The sequence below is a fragment of the Aulonocara stuartgranti genome, assembly GCF_965226115.1.
Source record: "Aulonocara stuartgranti genome assembly, chromosome: 3".
NCBI classification, from domain to species: Eukaryota; Metazoa; Chordata; class Actinopteri; order Cichliformes; family Cichlidae; genus Aulonocara; species Aulonocara stuartgranti.
Window position 1 is genome coordinate 49,908,310 of NC_138941.1, and position 18,196 is coordinate 49,926,505.

Sequence of the window (18,196 nt, forward strand, 5' to 3'; positions counted from 1 at the left end):
CATTGTACATTTGCTAAAATACCCACCCATTGATTTCAGATAATACACAAACGTATTGCATTCGTACATTCACAACTAATATCATCGGTGTGTCTCAGTTTGCATAGTTCTGTTAGTTCACTTTGATTGTGTGTAACAGAAAGATGATCTTTGGCACAGTGTTACTAGAGACAGGTCACTATATCCAACATCATATTCCTGCATTGGGAGCCTCATTGTCAGCATGCTGGACGGGCACAGAGGCCTCCTCATTACCAGTGTCAGTTAGAATGTGTCTTTATTCTCACTGTAATGTTTAACGTGTGCAACTTAATATAGTGCAAAGATCTCAACAGTGCAAAGATCACTCACAGCGGTCATAAAAAAACCCCAAAGAAACTATAAGCTACATAATATATAAAAACAGAAAAAAATTACAACAGCTATTCCCAACCCATTTGTGCACAGAGCAGATTCAAATAGATGCTGCTGTGTTTAATGCTCGTACATTGATGCCCCATTAAAGAAGATTCAAGTCATGTAAATAATAAGCTCTTTATGGAGGACAAAACAATCTCAGAGAGACTTGTTCTTCCTGAGGACCCCCAGGAAGTATAGTCTCTGCTATGTCTGCTGTGATGTTTACACTCCAGGTTAGATCCTGTTTGATGTAAAGTCCCTGAAACCAGAGGTCTGTGACCCTCTCCACAGTCCCCCGGTGATATTTAAAGGCTTATTGTCTTGTTTTTTTCTTCCTGAAGTCAGTGATCAGTTCTTTTTTCTTGGATGTATTCAGGAGCAGGTTGTTATCTCTGCATTGCTGACACATTTAAAGCCGTTTAAACATTTTGTAGCCTTCATTTTTTCATTCATCCATTCATTTTAAGAGATTTACTAACAGACAATAACAAATAAATGTCATTGACCTGACTTAGGTGTGGAAATCCTGATTATCTGGTTGTACAGGTGGAATTGGTGACATTTTTCAGTCAGGTGTTTGTGACAAGTAGATGAATACTTTAGAGATGAGTCGGCGCAGGCAAGTGGAGACACAAAAAAAGCAGGATTTATTCCTGTCAGTTAATTATTTGTGCATCCTTATCTTCTTTGGGACTAAGATGTAAAGAGGGGAATCAAGGATATGCAGTCTATGAAATGAGAAAGGGCATGGAAATGACACACGGCAAAAAGGGCAAAGCAGTGGCAAGGCAACACTCAAGGCACAGGGACAGTTTGACAGTTAGTTCTGTCTTTAAAGGCATGACCTTTGATGCAAATGAACAAACCTGATTTGCAACTTTCATATGCAAAGATTTTCATTGTATAAACTTCTAATAAAACAAGACAAAAGCATCTGCACTAAGAAATTCTAGCAATGACAGTTTGGCACTTACAATATCTTGAAATAAACTCCATGCACATTTAAGCCTGTTTGTTTTTCAGTGGGCATTTTAGATGCAGGTGATTCGGTCCCAGGCTGCTCCAGTCTGCATGCCAAATGTTCTTGGGCAAGATACTAACCCCATGTTTCCCATGTTCTAGACCTGAAAACTTTGATCTTTGGTTTCATTCTATAATACTGACCTTATTTTTCTATGAAGGCTTGAACTTTGAGAGTTTTTAAAGAAGAAAGAAAAGTGTGAAAATGTTCATACCTGTCTGAGAAAAGTGTATAAAGTGTGTACTGTGGGGTTTTTCAGACTTACAACATCTATAATAATTGTAAAAAATAAAGCTGGCTACTTCGCGGATTTCACCTATCATGGGTTATTTGTGGGCCGGCAATAAGTCGGACTCAACCAGAAACGAGATCATGTCTGTCACCGATTCTGTTTGTAATTTTTGAGGACAGAATTTCAAGGCATAGCCAAGTGCTGGAAGGCTTTCACCACTTTCAGATTTGGCAGTGGAAGGCACTGCCAAATCTGAGGCCATGGTCCTCAGCTGGAAAAGGGTGGAGACCAAAATTGACCCGTGCCAGAATTTCTTTTGGCAGAGAAATTGTCCGATGTTCAAAATAACATTAGCAAATGCCATGAAGTGTTGAGTTTTTGTGATGACCTAAATTGTCTTTGTCCAACTACATTCCTGTTAAGAAAATGGATAATGATGACAGTACCCAAACTTGTTTTGTTAACTTGAAATATTTTATTAATTTAAAAATAATTATAAAATAATCATAATCCAGTCAAATTAAAACCAGAGAATGATTTAAAAGACATTTAACCAAAACAAGCACAAGCAAGCAAAATCTTTGAATAACAGAATTAAAAATGGAAAGAATACACCTTTACACATACACCTTACCCCACCTTACCCCCCCCTCACAAACACTGTTAAATTCTTATTTTTAAAGAATACGTTTGCTTTCTTACCCTATTCTAGAATAATCTAGAGTATACTACAGTGAGGAGAAACCTAGCTAAGCATATAGCCTGCAAAAAGAGGAAAGTGACAGAATCCAGCTAGCTTCACCTCCAAACCTTACCAAGAAACCATCAAACTTCAGTTTTATTTAAGGCATTGCCCTTATGTTTGAAGCAGGGCAGCAGGGGATATCAGCGGCATAAACAACAGATGCATGATAACTGTGACATGTTTTTGAGTGGAGAGGTGATAGAGGACTTCATTTCTTTTTCACATCGACCTTGTAATTATTTGGATTTTTGCATGACTTCTTCCCAGGACTTGGAGGCACTATCTGCCAGTTTCAAAAAAGAAAAACATAACAGTGACGCCATCTGTAGATTTGTGATTACAGAGAGAGCTTAGACAGTAGCTTCAGAGTTGACCCCAAACATTGCTTTCTAGTACAGTCCTCCAGTGTCCTTGTAGTAAATGTGACAGTTCAGTGCAGCCTTGCTAGTGCTAGCTTAACGCGTTATGTTTACATTTGGTGCTTTACTTTGTGTGATGGAATTCAACCCTAACCTAAATTAACATCTGATTTAACGTATGAAATTCAAAGCGTTGTCAAAATTTCTTCTTTTATTCCATGTGCAAGAATCCTATTCATAGTGTGTGTGTGCGTGCGTGTGTGTGGGGAGGGGGGACAAAAACCTTCACTGCATGAGGTCCGTGTGCAAGTTTCTTTGCTTTAACCCAGCTACTGCCAAGTTGGACATGAATGCCAGGGAATATTTTTGACCAGGTTTATTAAATCAACCGAAAAAAAAAACTTCTATTAGTGTTAAAAATGAAGACAATTTTGAGAACCTAAGAGGTCAAGTACATTGCTTAGCCATAGTGAAAAAAAAGACATTTTTGGTGCAACAAGTTTGTTGTTTGGACCTTTAGTGGGAACAGTTCCCTTGTAGTTTATTTTTTAAAACAAAAGTGTTTTATAATGTGTTAATGTGTTTTGTGTTTATGTACAGACCACATGACTTTTTTGATGTCCTGATATATAAAACCTTAGATTGAAAGAGGGTGGGCTACTGTAAATCTGGCCTCAATATTTCTAACATGCATGTGCATCGTTTTGTTTTAGTACTCTCAACCTTTTCCATGTAGACTTCTTTTAAGATTAGAAGTTGTGGCGGTCGATGCGGTCGTGATCCCTCTGAGATTTTGCCATTTGCTTCTGCAGCAGAATGTGCTCGGTGAAATCCCTCACGGCTCCCGATCCCCCAGCACAATGGCAGATGTACTTTGCAGCCTTTTTAGCCACAGCTGGAGCATCGCCGGGTACTGCACTCAGCCCTGCCAGGTTCAGGCATTTCACATCTGCTTGATCAAAACCTGAGAGGGGAACAGAAGATCATTAGTCCCTATAATAATTTACTTAAACAAGCTGCAGAGATTGGCTGCACAAACACAAACAGTCAGACATCTTTAATTGTTAATTTGTTGCCAGACACTATTCAGATTTGATTAAAACAGCACTTTAACATAAATGTTAAATACACCACTTTTTAAAGCAGTAGCCTCAACATGTTTCCAATTCCTGCCAATTAAACTGTTAACAAATAAAAATACAGTTTTACCCATGAACGCCACATCCTTCCATTCCAGCTTCTTCTTCTCAACGATTGATTGCAAATCATTCAGCGGCTCCTGTCCCACCTTCTCAACCTTGCACATTATCCTATCTTCAAGTTTTTGAAGCAAAGCTGGGTCAATGTGGTCTTTCTCTGTGGTCAACAGTATGACCTGGTGAAGCGAGACAGAGTGCAGTTTTGTGAGCGACGTTCCACAAGATGGGCCAGTTTACGTAATTCTGTTCAGACAGCTGAAAAAAAAAAAAAATCCAACCTCAACTTGTTCTTCCTGCAGCATCCGAAGCCCAGTTGTGTCTCTGGTGTTGACAGACACCATTGCCTCTCCCGACACAGACATAAAGATCTTTCCATCAGTTAAACAGCCGGAAATGTTGCAGAACATTAGGCGGACCACCTCTGGTGTGTCCTTACCGAAGTAACCGTACCTGATTGGAGAAACATAGGCTGGATCAGGAAAGGGAATGGATAGTTGATTAAAAGCTGACTGGTAGACATTATTTTCAGCGCTTCTCACCTGAGAACCCTCTGTTCTGCCACAGGCCAGTCGATGTCCACGTCTATATCTACGCTGTACTCCGGCAGCATCTCATAGTAGGTTAACTTACCGCCCTACAGAGGTGAAAACACAAGCATGACTTAGATGTATTGTTACACAAAGGGTTTGGAAAAGCCGTGGAGCTGTCACAGTCCAATTTGGTCCTTTGGTTTATTATAGATTTTTTTCCCCTTGTTGGGTACCAGCCAGATCTCTGTCCTTATGTTTTGGGTTTTGTTTTGTGCCAGATTCTTCTCCTAAATACATCAAACTACACAACAATTAAAGAGAGAAATACGCAAGACTCTGAGTATCAAATGAAATTGAACCCAATATCAGTTTGTTACAGCCCTAGCAGGGCCTCCTCCTGAAGGTGCCTGTGTGGGCGTGTCCCACTACCTCTTCTGCCTGAGGTGCCACCTTTCCCTTTTACACAGCTGACTCCCGTCAGTAATCAGGGAGATTTAAGCCCAGGGAAAGGTGAGCTCTGGGCCAGAGTGCGGTTACAGCTAGTGAGCTGAGTGTTAGTAGCTAGTGAGCTGTGTTAGTAGCTAGTGAGCTGTGTTAGTAGCTAGTGAGCTGTGTTAGTAGCTAGTGAGCTGTGTTAGTGTTTTTGGTGGTTTTCAGCTAGTGAGCTGCTCTTTCTTTTTGGCTTACGTTTTACTTTATTGACCACGCCTGAGTTTTGTTTGTTTTCTTAAACAGTGGTTTGTCCGTCTCTTTTAGTTGAGTTTGAAAGGGAACTTTAATAAAACTCTTTGATTTAACCCTTTTGCCTCCTTGACTCCTTTTTCTAACCCGGTCACTTTTTGTTACTCCCCCCTCATCGCCTAGACCCCTCAGGGGAACGTAACACAGTTTCAGTAAGAATCCCACAAAAATAGAACACAACTAACTAAACTTTCAACACAGGAAATCCAGCTCAGAAAGTCTGTTTTTTCTTTACTTCCTCCCAAAGTTAAGTTAAGCTTCTTATTCAATGAAACTTTTTTCTATAAAAATAACATTGTTCCTGTTTTAAGCAGACTTTTTTCCTGCAGTCCAAGGACTCCTTTTCATAATAAAGAGTCTGGAGATTTCAAAAGCTTGCAGACAGCATGCCAAGATATTTTTACAGCAATAGGGATTGAACAATCTCTTCGACAACTTAGCTGATGAAATCTGATCCATTTGTCATCAATCTCATCTGCTGCTGTCTTATAGGTGTGTGTTTAATGTTGGTGCCAACCAGGAATAAAAAAAAAAGGCACGGTTTAATTGTTGGGCATTGGGGCTGTTTTTTCAGTTATTATAAAGTCATTATAGTCATTTTAAACCATATATGCACCACCACCACCACCTTTACCTGCAAGTGTCCTTCCTTTTCAATGATCTCTTTTTTGGCAAAGTAAAATGAGCCATTCTCACACAGCTCCCCTGGCCAGTCCTGACGTCGTGGCCGTTTGGCTGGCTCCAGATTGAATGGCACTGTTTGCTCACCAGCTAGAAAGAAGCAGGATCCATTAATAACAATGCAAACTCCTCTTTCCATTAAGTAGTTATTTACACAGAGAAGCTGTCTGCTTCTTGACATAGTAACCAGTGTGTGAGTGAACTGAGTTTTTAAAAAGACATTGAAGGGAAATTCATGCCATCATAGTAGGTGGGTGACCAAATCTGTGAGAAATGTGTTAAATTCTGTAGCTTTGTTTGTTTGTATGTCTTTTATCAAATACATGTTAAGAGTTGTATTGATCTGTTCATAAAACTAATGAAAAAAGGAAACACGAGTGTGCAGGATGAAGAAGGATGGAAAGGAAATTCCAGTAAAAGGAACAACAGTCACGATCTATACCTCCAACAACCAGTTTATGAGTTAACCTTTAAACTGGTTGTAAACCTGGAGGTAGGTGTGTAATCAAGTGCACTGACAGGTTGTGTGCATGTGGGTAATTACAAACACAACTTAGAAATACATGCATGTGCCAAAGTGAAATGACTTTATGCCAAGTAAAACAGGATGCATGGTTCAAAATGTCTTATTGGTGACAAGTAAGCAAGTGAAAAGGAATTAACAACTTAGGACTTAAAGTTTGATTTTATGATTCACCGCATCAGGATATATTAGCACTCCGTATGGTGACAGTAGGAACTTAAGAGTCTTTTAGTTCTTGTCTGAGGAGATTCACTGTTCCTGCAAAAACCCTTCACTTCTGAGAGATTCTGGGTCTTTCATGCCTCTTTTAAAATACAAAAGTGTGGGACTAGTCAGGTAGATTTTTAAATGTTAGCTGTTATTAGTTTTGTTTTATTAATGCACAGCAGCAGTTTTATGTTCAAAGTGACAATGCCACCAGCCACTACCGGGAGCTGCGCACCTGACAGATGGCTGCACTCCTCTTTGGCACTCTGTGTGAATGCAAGATATAAATGAAGAAAAGTGGAAAATGAACTAGTGACAGCCGTGATAACCGGCAATGTTTTGGATTATTATTAGTATAACTATGGAGAGTGAACAAGATTGAAAAGATCAGTGTCTTGTTATGTTATTTGTTTAAGCTATCAACATACTGGGAAATGATGCAAGTACCTGACTTTTGTTTTGTTACATGAATCTGCTGCATCTGATTTAGGTTGGTAAGAAATGTCAGGCACAGTGTGCAGTGACTTAATTATTGGTACCTCTTTTAACTCAGCCAAAAAGTGGTAGGGCACATAATCACAGAGCAGGGTCAGCAGATACTGAGGCACTATGTGAGGAGTGAATTAGAGAGAAGATTGTGAGGCAGGTCTTCTCATCATACATCACTGTCTGACCTCGCAAATGTGCCCCAGGAAGAATCATTAAAAAAAAAATTCCCATATAACTTCTAAATTTTGTGGAAAGCCTTCCCAGAAGAGTTGAAGCCATTATAGTTGCAAAACGTCAGCAGAGATCATATTAAACCCTATGGATTAAGAATGGGCCGTTCATATGCATGTAAGGTTAGACAAGCAAATGCTTTTGGCAGTATATTGCATTTTGTAAACACTCTCTGCAGGGAGACAAGTAATCCATGAATGCCTAACAACTGCCTCTGTGCTTCCCCCGGGTGGAAAACAAGCACAAGTGTGAGTAAGTATCAAAACTGAAAGCTGCTTGCATGCAGATCAATAATTATCAGATGAAGAGAGCTGATAAGCTTGGAAATTTTGGACTGTAATAGCTCAAATAACCAGTTCTCAACTTGGAACCAGTTCTCCAATCCCATTTTTAGAAACACCAAGCAGTTAAAAAACAAGTATAAAAAAGAAAGACTGTCACTGTAAGGATTCATTGTTTGTCCAGTGAAGCATCTGTTGGATTTTGTTTATCGCAGTTAATAATTACTAAGGTACAGGTGCAAAGATCGTGTATTTAATGGCTGCTCCTCCCTGTCATTTGAATCCTTTAACATACCAGCAAGAAATCTGACCTTTTTGTGAAAATTGAGAAAGTGAGTGTAAAAAAACAACACACAGGTCTATTTGGAAGAGAAGACAAACAAGATGAAAAGGATAACCACACCCTCTAAAAATAGTTTAAATACTTTCCTTTAGGCAGCTGAAATATAAGAAGCACTCCAAGAGCACAAACCTCATTAATTACATTAATTTATGTTCTTTGTTGTTTTTAAATGCATTTTAAGAGGTTTGTAGTGCAATAAGAATCAGATAAAGGAGGCATTGATATGTTTAGCTATACAAACATGTAGGAGCACGTAATGGATAATAGATGAATAACTTGAGCTTATTATATAAAAATATACTACAGTATATTTCTAACTAACTAGGCAGCTCATTCTCTTTCTCTTCATAATACTTTCTGTAAGACAGTAACACATTTTGTAAAAGGTAAACGTGAGATCAGACGTCAAATGTGCAGACTTGCTCACTTACATCCTTTTTTAACCTCCTTCCAGCGAAACTGGTGTCTCCTGACCACTGCGAAGACTGAATCGTAACCGTGCACCGTGATCTTCTCCAAGGCCTCCTTCACATGGAACGGGTGGAGACACGGTGATGTAGCCTGGAAGTGGCAAACTATATCCACCTCTGTGAAAACAAAAGCAGAGTAATCTGCACTGTGTGGCAGCAGGGCAACGCTTTGAGACCATCTTAGAAACACGTTCCTACCTTTATGGTGCTCAAGAAACTCTTGGATGGTTTCTACTGATGAGGAAAAGTCTCTGGAGACTTTAGGACTCCTCCGGTGCACCTGAGCACCCCATGCCTTTGCAACTTCCTCAATTTTATCATGGTCCGTTGATACCCACACACTGTGAAAGTGAAGGTGCATAATCATTATTATTAATTGTAACCGTCTCTTTTCATAACACTACTAGACATTCTGTATTTTGTCCTCATAGCCAAAGCTATAGTGATTAGAGATCGTCCAATGTAAGCGATTGAGAAAAACAATACTCTGATATATCGCCCGATATTTTTGTTTTTGGATATACAAAACAGTTAATTTCTCTACCAATTGTCATGTGTTATTTATTTTTTTAATTGTTTGTTTACTCCCGTTTTTGTTCGGATCAGTGTGTTGAAGTTGTGGTGTTGCAAGAGGGAAGTTGGAACTTTGAACAGTCAACACTCGTAATATAGTTGAAGGGTGTTTCTTCCGTCTCTTTTTTGCTTATTTAATTTTTATGTCGACATTTTTATATCGATATCGACTTTTGGTCTATGGATGTGATCCATTATAATTAAGGAGATTAGACAGACTCAGTCTCTTCACATTTTTTTTTTACTTAACACATGAAAGCTCACTGAAAAAAATTGGGGGAGGATCAGGAAATTTGCAAAATCAAATCTGTGTATCCACCTGTTGGGGCGACTTAAGAGGGATTCTGGGCTTAATATTAATAAATGTGTCCAGTATAATTGTCGACAATGACACAGCCAGCTGTGATAATGATGGCAGAGAAGTCTCACCTTATCAGAAAACAAGACATGACCCGCAAAAAGCTAACAAAACAAAATGAGAATTTGTGTCTGTAATTAACCACACGCACACAACCTGCCAGCCTCTTGGTGACACACGTACCTCCAAGCTTATCGGTAAACGAACAAACCAGTTGTAGGAAGACTAAATAACTGGTAATTGCTGTTCTTTTCGCTGGAATATAAATTATGCCCTAGCTCAGTGCGCATGCTCCATTTTTTTTTATGAACGGATCTGATGTACGATAAAAACAAACAAACAAACAAACAAACCTGCACTTATAGTAAGCAGATTTTTTGATGAATGATCTCATGTTGGTTAAACGATGGCTGCAGCGGCACTAAACTGTTAACGGATAATTAAACTGAGCTCACAGTGCAATAACTCATTGGCAGTTTGGACGTTTTAGGGTTTTGTTGCATAATTGTATGAATTGCTGTAACTCACAGTTTAAGTGTATGAGTAGTTATGTTTCAGCTGAGGGTGACTTTAATAGGAAGAGACAAATTCCAGATCGTAATAGTGTTTGTAAAGTCAAAATAAGTTTGACAAAAATGTTAGAAAATGTTTCTCATAACGTGCAGGTTATGTCTGCGGAGTCACGCCGATGAAAAAAAAGAAGTGGAATATAGTAGATAAATGCGAGCAGTTTTCTTCATTTGTGACTTTGTTTAAGTAAACATCCTAAAAGGACGCGTGGGACTCCTCCACGTCACGCTTAAAGCTGAGCACAGAGCTGCTCAGCAGCTGCTTAGCGATCAGGGAGCAAACTGATGCATTTTATATTCCCTGACTTTACTGATGTGCAGAATACTTTAAGGAGGCCGTTATGACATGTGGACAGAAGTAGGTTAATATAATATAATCAAATCTGATTTGATGTTTTCATAACGAAAAGACATTAAAGTTGGCTGCTGGTGCTCGTTCATCTGACCCTACAATAAAAGCTCTTGTCCTTCCTCACCTGTCAAACATTCCCGAGTCCACGGCGGCCCTCAGCACCCACCCGATGAGCGGGACCCCGGCCAGCATCTTGATGTTTTTCAGCGGGATCCCTTTGCTCCCCCCTCGAGCTAAAATTAAAGCTGCTATGTGACTCTTGGCATTTCGCGGCAGTTTGCTCGATGACTGACATTCGTCTAACGAGGTCTCATTGTTTCTCCGTGTAGCGGATGCCATAACGACGTCAAAGATCTACTCCTACTACGAAGCAAGGTCTGGGTTTATCCGAGTGACTTCCGTGGCCTACTATGAAGGTGGCTCACTTATCACCGACATAAATCGCTATGATAACCTGTGCAGTAGATCTACCTGCTCCGGAGCAGGTTAAGTAAAATATCAGAGAGCAACAGGTGTGAAAGCACCGCCCACCGACCAATCAGGTCTCCGGAACACAGCGTCATCATTAATGAAAGATTCCTCAGCCCTCTGCAGGGAGAGGAGGCGGATTTATAGTTTGTTCTATGCGCCTTATTATATGAGCTGAACCAGGACATACGCACTGTACCGACCTGTGTGTGTATTAATGTGGTGATTTGGAAAATGTATTAAATGTTATTCTCCTCGCTTACATTTTGCTGTACCTGCAGCTGTTTGAACAGCGAACACACACCAGGAACACCTGTTCAATCAGTAACATTAACTTTGATCTGCAGACAGACTGAAGCGATACCTCTTTTTCCTAACCGGAATAAGAGGTTAAAAGAAGGGTAGGGGAACTGCAGTCAGGAAATGAAAAGAGCTGTCCGCTGTGTTGAAACTACAATTTGAATTTGGACAACACTCCTAATTCAACAGGCAAAGGATAAAGCCTGTAAACTCCCCCCCTTTGAGTAAAGCAACTGTAAGTTTAATTTAGAGTCATATTAATGTATAAAACTATTATGGTGTCTTACCATTACTGTAATGTCTTAAGTTTTTTGCAGTGTTTGCATCAGTCTTGTTTTATTATTATTTAAACATTGTTGTAGTTGTGTTTAATAAATGTGCGTTTTCAGTTCCAGCCTTAACTTCAGGTGTTTTTGTACATTATTCTCATATTAACAAGTTTCTCTGATCTTTTTTGACACAATTCACACACATTATTTCTGATTAATTATTACTTTGAGCTGATTTTAATAGCAGTTGATTTAAAAAATCCATCCACATTCATTCTCGTTGATTTCCCATCCCTCAGCACAGATGATCACACACTTAAAGTTCAGAGGTGAAAGAAATATTTCTGCTTCGTTTGAAGTTTGACTGCAGGTTAGAGTTAGTCCAGCAGGTGGTGCTGCTGGATGAAACCAAACAAACTGATTCACAATGATGGCTGATGCATTTTTTCCAACCCTCCGTGTGCAGATTATTTTCACTTGACTGTTGACTTCTTAATTTGTTCCATCTAATAACTGAATAAAAATGTATTTAACCCAGTGGAGAAAACATGAAATAAATGTCATTTGATCAGCTCAAACACTTCAGTGAAACTTCTTCATGGGAAACTGGTTCATTCCAGGTTTTTTTTTATTAGAAAAGACAAGAAACCCCCCCCCCCCCCCCCATCAATACATTTAATCTGTTTTATTAATGATACATTATTCAGGAGATCAAACTAAATGTGATACCACAGCTTCAAGACACATTAAACCAATAAGTCTGTCAGATTATGTACAAAGTAGAATTCAAAATTCAAATTCCCCCAATCATTACAAGTAGGCTAATAATCAGTGATGATTAACATGTTTCTATTCAGCAAACGAACAAAAACGATGTTATTGAAGATTATATTTCACATAAAAAAATTAAAAAAGAGACTTATAAAGACAGTTATGCTATGCTGTGGTTATGTTCTTCTGTCTTTATGATAATTTGTCCTTAAGTTACTGCTAAATGATCACAAAAACTCATCTGTCCCAAAGAAACTGATTGTTTCTTTCAGCTTCATGTCCTTCTTCTTTGGGTAACATATTGTAGCGGGTCAGGGCTGTTTGGGGTCATGACAGCTATGTTCTGTTGTTCCAGGCGGCAGCGTTATGTTGCCATGGTTACAGGTAGCGCGCTCTCTCTCTCTGCGACTGTGTGTTTCTGGGTGGAGAGAACGCCTTTTTGATGCTGTGTGCTGTTTCTGCTCCCTGGCTAACTCGCGGGAAGCAAGACCAAAGGACACCTCTGTCTCCTCCTTGTATAAGCGCGCCACAATATACTCTGTTTCTCTTTCTAACACATACTGAAAAAAGGTTCACACTATTACTGTTATTATTTTTCATTTAATTCCTTGTTTACCAGCTGATGATACATTGGGGCAAAAAAGTATTTGGGAGACACAGATTGCTATCCCACTTAAAAAGATGAGAGAGGCCTGTAATTTTCTGCATAGGTTCACTTCAACTGTGAGAGACAGAATGTAAAAAAGAAACCCAGGATATCACATTTTATGATTTTTAAATAATTTATTTGTATAATGGTGCAGAAAATAAGTATTTAGCACCCACAAACAAGCGAGAATTCTGTCCCTCACAGACCTGTTACTTCTTCTTTAAGAAGCTCTTCTATCCTCCACTCGTTATCAGTAAGACACATCTCCACACCTTCAAACAGTCAGACTCCAACATCCACTATTGCCAAGACCAGAGAGCTGTCTAAGGCCACAGGGACAAAACCCGCGAGAATGTTATGTGGTATAAACGCCACTTGCCATGTTTGGAGTGGGAAGAATGCTGAGTTGCATCCCAAGAACACCATACCCACTGTGAAGCATGGGGGTGGAAAAATCATGCTTTGGGGCTGTTTTTCTGCAAAGGGGACAGGCCAATGAAGGAGTGGCTTTTAAAAAGCATTTCAAGGTTCTGGAGTAGCCTAGCCAGTCTCCAGACTTCAATCCAATAGAGAATCTGTGGAGGGAGTTGAAAGTCTGTGTTGCCCAGCGACAGTCCCAAAACATCACTGCTCTAGAGGAGATCTGCATGGAGGAATGGGCCAAAATACCAGCAACAGTGTGTGAAAACCTTGTGAAGACTACAGAAAACGTTTGAACGCTGTCATTGCCAACAAAGGGCATATAACAAAGTATTCAGATCAACTTTTGTTATTGACCAAATACTTATTTTCCAAATAAATTCTTTAAAAAGACAATGTGATTTTTTGGGTTTTTTTTTTTCTCATTTTGTTCTTTACAGTTGAGGTATACTTATGATGAAAATTACAGGCCTCTCTCATCTTTTTAAGTTGGAGAACTTGCACAATCGGTGGCTGCCAAATACTTTTTTGCCCCACTCTAAATGTTGACTTCCACTGAGTATTACTGTGTAACACAATCCCCCAATTTCAATTTAAAAATTGTTTTTATTGCAAAATCCACTACAGCTCCTGATGCAAATCCAGCCGACCCTGCAGCTCCTATACCTTTCACTCCTTGAGCAAAATATCCAACACCAACTCCAACACTAACTGCAGCACCAACAGCAGTAGCAACTCCAGCACTAACTTTTGCAGCAGTTCCACCAATAATGGCATCCCATATGCACCGAGTAAACTCGTTCCTTCTTTCTGCTTTGTATCTTGCTTCTTTGGCCGTCATCTCTGGATTTTCTTTCCGAAGTCGTTCCATCTCTGTTTTTATGGCTTTCTCTGCCTCTTCAAACATATTGGTGGTGTAGCATCCTCCTTTTCTTTCAGTCAGATTGTTGATTTCCTTCAGCACCTCAGAGGGATTCTTGTTTCTGCTGTTAAAAACATGATATCCTCCACGGCACTGACTGATAAAGTCTTTGAGATCTGGATGTTTGATTGCTTCTTCTATGGTGTCTTTATTCTCATCATCTTCATGGATTACCAAGGCCATTGTGTAATCAGCTGCTTGTTCACCAAATATCTTCTGAATGAATCAAATCAACACGTTTCCTTCTTACACTCTGATGTTACAGAGGAAGAGAAGTCTGTTGATCTAAATACTTTTCCCTTTAAGATGATGTTTCCTGCTGCACTCTTCCCAACTCTGGTTTTCCCAACAAGAACAATCCTGAGGTCGGCTTCTGGTTTTTTCATGGCTCTCTGAGCTTCTCTGAACATTTCATTGGTGTAGTACTCTCCTCCATTTCTCGCAATCATTGTGTTGATCTTCTCCAGCAGCTCTCTGACCTGAAAGGGATTCTTGTTTCTGTTGTTAAAGACATGATATCCTCCACCGCACTGACTGATGAAGTCAGTGATATTTGGATTATCATTGATCATTTTTTCTATGGTCACCCCATCTGCCTCAAGATTGTCTCCACAGGTGAACAAGACCATAGTGTAACATGCTGACTGTTCTCCAAACATGTTCTGGATGATTTTGACAGTTTTTTGTTCTTCTTCTGTGAATCTGTTGGCCTGAATCACAACCAGGAACACATTAGGACCAGGAGCAGCAAAGCAGATGGCTCTCTCCATCTCTGCTGTCAACTCATCTTCAGGCTTACGGGTGTCAAACAGACCTGGAGTATCAACTACAGCCAGCTTTTGACCTTCAAACTTTCCTCTTTCCTTCTGACACTCTAATGATATCACTTCGAAAGCATTCTCCTTTCCTAGGATGGTGTTTCCTGATGCACTCTTTCCAACTCCAGTTTTTCCAAGAAGCAAAATCCTGAGTTCTGGCTTCTCTGGTTCTTCTTGTTTTGCTGAAGAGTAATAAACATTTTAAAGGTAAAATTTAAAGTTAATATATTCACAATTCAAACTCTGAAGACAAACAATGTGTATTTTCTATTATGTCAAGTGTGTCTCTGGACTGTTGGAGGAAGAAAACGCATGCGAACTCCAGGAAAAAAATAAAAAGATCACAGAAGGATTTGAACCAGTAACCTTCTTACTGTGTCAATTATTATAGATCATGATGTCAAGACACCATCTCTCCCTCACCCTTCAACCTCTGTATGACTTCCTCTTCATGTGCGCCATATATGATGATACCTACAGTATAGTAATATTTAACTGTTTAGAGACTCCAAACCAGTAGGTGCCTGACTTCTGTCACCCCTGTTACATCAAATTAAATAAAGAAAAGGCACACAGATACTGTAATTTTCTCAGTTTAAATAGTTGATGTGTTTTCTATGTTCTATTGTAAATAAAATCTGGGTGTTAGATTTTCTAATCATTGCAATCTGGCTTTATTTAGATTTTACAAATATTTTGGAATTGGATCAAACAAGGAAATAAAGTCTTGGTAGATTTGGTGAGTGGACCATTAATCTGAAGCGGGGTAAAGAATCATGTTTATTAGTGAACAGAACAAATGTTGAAGGAGACGAACAAGAAAACACCTTCCTTCTTTTGTTCCTCTGTAGTTTTGTAGAAAAACTGTTCAAATCTTTTTTTTTCCCACTTCTCGTGTCATCAAGAAACTCCAGATGACATTAATTGAAAAACAATTCTGTTCCTACATTCTTTCTGACTCTAAGCTTTAATAAAAGAAAATAACTTTTCAGTCAAACTTTTCTTTTAACTTTTGAGAGTTGATGTTCATGTTGGGCATTTCATGAACCAGCTTTTGGATTTGTAGACTAAAATTCTGATTTGAATCACAGTGTACAAAGTACCATTAAAAGTAGTAATAACAAAGGGAAATTGTTAAAGGGATAGATCAAACAAGGACATAAATTAAAATAATGTCTAGAATCTGATACATGTTTGGTTTAATAAGTGGCTGTTGACTTTTATTTGCCTTTATATAAAATTAATGTTATAGATTAGTATTTTGAAATGTACTCACCAGGACTAGTGTGTTTGCTGGCCATGTCTGTCTTTTATTGGCAATTGATGTGTGATTTTGTGGCTCTGCTGATGTTCTGCTGCTCAGCAGTTTCCTCTTTATCGCTCTGCGGTGTTGGAACGTGTGGAAACGTGCCTGAGAAGTGGGGCAGAAAGGTGAGAAGGACACAGGAACAGCTAGTTGTTAGTTACATGTGATTCAAGTTGAGTTACTTTTGTATGAGAGAAGAGTTCATATTTTGTGTTTGGTGTATTGAAGAAAAAAGGAGAGCTAATCTCAAATCCTAGTTTTTGGCCTATGTAATTGTGGAGATCTGAGTATTGACAGTTAATCACAGACTCCGTATTTAATATTGATGTTTCTATTGCTTTCACAAACCTGCATGAAGACCCTGTCTGGGACATTAACTTTGTGACTCAAACTAGGAGTACAGTGGCTTGTGCCACCCTGAATGGAAATCAGCATTATATATGCCAGCTGAGGGTTTAAATTCTTATTTTCCATGTCATCATATTTCTGTTTGGCTTTTGAATATCCATCCATCCATTTGCTACTGCTTATCCTTTTCAGGATCACTGGAGCCTATCCCAGGTGTTTTAGGGCGAGAGGTAGGAGAGGTCGCCAGTCTGTTGCAGGGCTGACACATAGACAGAGACAACCAAGCGCACTCACATTCACACCTATGGGCAATTTAGTGTTTCCAATTAACCTAACCCCTCTAACTGCATGGAGAACCCACACAAACACGGGGAGAACATGCAAAATCAGGACCTTCTTGCTGTGAGGCAACAGTGCTAACCACCATGCTGCCCACGGTGGCTTTTTAATAAATCAAAGAAAGAGAATATCAAGGGTATGATATCTGACCAGGCATCCAGGGCAACGCCCAGAAGCTAGGCAAATACTTTCTCTGTAACATATCACACAGCCAAATCTAGCCTCCACTCTGTACAACTGAAGAGCATAGCATGTTACATAATGTTACGTTACATATGGCCCAAAAATCTCGATATTATTTAGCTGGATGGTGATACACGATATATATCTCAAGCTTTTTTTAAAGCCATAAAGTAAGAACAAAAAGAGAGTTCTTAGTCAAAGCTGTGTCCCAGATCTCACACAGGCACTTTTATTAACATCCAGCGTAGATGTACATAAAAAAAACAACTCAGAAATAAATTATCAGCATTTATTAAATAGTAATGCTCCATAAATAAAATAAAACAATGTTGTTTTTGTGCATAAAAAAAGCTCACAATTGTGCAGTCAAAATGTAAACTAAAAGTTTACATTTGCCGCGTAAATGCAGTTATAGCGTTAACGTCATTTTAACGAGCTTAACGCTACCAGCACTAAAATAGTAATTTCCAGATGTTTTCTTTTAACCGACCAGCTCCTCTTTGATAGCTGCCGTGTCCATCTTGTTGTTGCCTGCAGGTGAAGCGATGGGGGAGGGGGAGTTGTGTTCAGTGAAGGAGAGAGGCAAGGCAGAGTAACGTTGCGTAGAGACAAAAGTGGACGAAAGAGAGGAAAACTTTCAGCTCCACGAATATAATTACAACGTGACAGAACAGAGGGCGACACAAACAGCACACAGGAGGAGATCAGGTCAGAGTGGACACACATGGGGAACACAGAACCTGGAGGAATCAGGGTGAAGCAAAACTGAATATAAAACACACAAGATGGGAGACTATCAAAATAAAAAAGGAAGTACACACACACAGACAGACACATACAAACTAAGACACGTGAACTTGACACTGGGACAGAATAGAGACATGGAGACATGATGAACTAGGTGAGACCAAGGAGTAAAACGCACAGGCACAGGCACAAAACACTGAGATGAAACTAGGACGGACTAACAGAATGAAATTAGATGCAGAAAATACAAAAGTAAAGACCAACTAATACTGAACTATGAAAATCTCTTGAATCCAAAAGAATGAGTCACAACACAAACACCTCCTCTCTGGAGGGGAGAGGGAGGGGAAACA

The 18,196-nt window shown here is 39.3% G+C and overlaps 3 protein-coding genes across 3 annotated transcripts in view; all 3 read right to left on the reverse strand.

Moving 5' to 3' along the window:
• The window catches only part of LOC309703794 (GTPase IMAP family member 8-like), a 37,468-nt gene extending 21,168 nt beyond the window's left edge, over positions 1 to 16,300 (reverse strand). The window contains exon 1 of the mRNA XM_082528700.1: positions 16,197 to 16,300. Coding sequence (XP_082384826.1) covers positions 16,197 to 16,221 — 25 coding nt within the window. The 5' untranslated portion in view covers positions 16,222 to 16,300. The remainder of the gene's footprint in view (positions 1 to 16,196) is intronic.
• Positions 2,149 to 10,846, reverse strand: cmasa (cytidine monophosphate N-acetylneuraminic acid synthetase a). Its single transcript, XM_082528710.1, has 8 exons — positions 10,428 to 10,846; positions 8,650 to 8,792; positions 8,413 to 8,568; positions 5,861 to 5,997; positions 4,495 to 4,589; positions 4,234 to 4,405; positions 3,966 to 4,131; positions 2,149 to 3,720 (listed from the first exon to the last, which is right to left on the reverse strand). Exons 1-8 carry the CDS (start codon positions 10,640 to 10,642, stop codon positions 3,506 to 3,508), a joined length of 1,299 nt encoding a protein of 432 aa, XP_082384836.1. The 5' UTR covers positions 10,643 to 10,846; the 3' UTR covers positions 2,149 to 3,505.
• Positions 14,333 to 15,373, reverse strand: LOC309698401 (GTPase IMAP family member 9-like; the record flags this gene model as incomplete). Its single annotated transcript, XM_082520834.1, has 2 exons — positions 14,333 to 15,102; positions 15,352 to 15,373. 2 exons carry the CDS (start codon positions 15,371 to 15,373, stop codon positions 14,333 to 14,335), a joined length of 792 nt encoding a protein of 263 aa, XP_082376960.1.
• Positions 16,301 to 18,196: the final 1,896 nt, after the last annotated feature.

What these genes read in the sequence shown, in the direction of transcription:
- cmasa (XM_082528710.1), bottom strand. Translation starts at nt 10,642, where the DNA reads ATGGCATCCGCTACACGGAGAAACAATGAGACCTCGTTAGACGAATGT. An exon ending in AAAAGGAAGGACACTTGCAG is followed by an intron (nt 4,590 to 5,860) that starts GTAAAGGTGGTG and finishes TCACCTCTGTAG; the next exon opens with GGCGGTAAGTTAACCTACTA. An exon ending in TGCAGGAAGAACAAGTTGAG is followed by an intron (nt 4,132 to 4,233) that starts GTTGGATTTTTT and finishes TCGCTTCACCAG; the next exon opens with GTCATACTGTTGACCACAGA.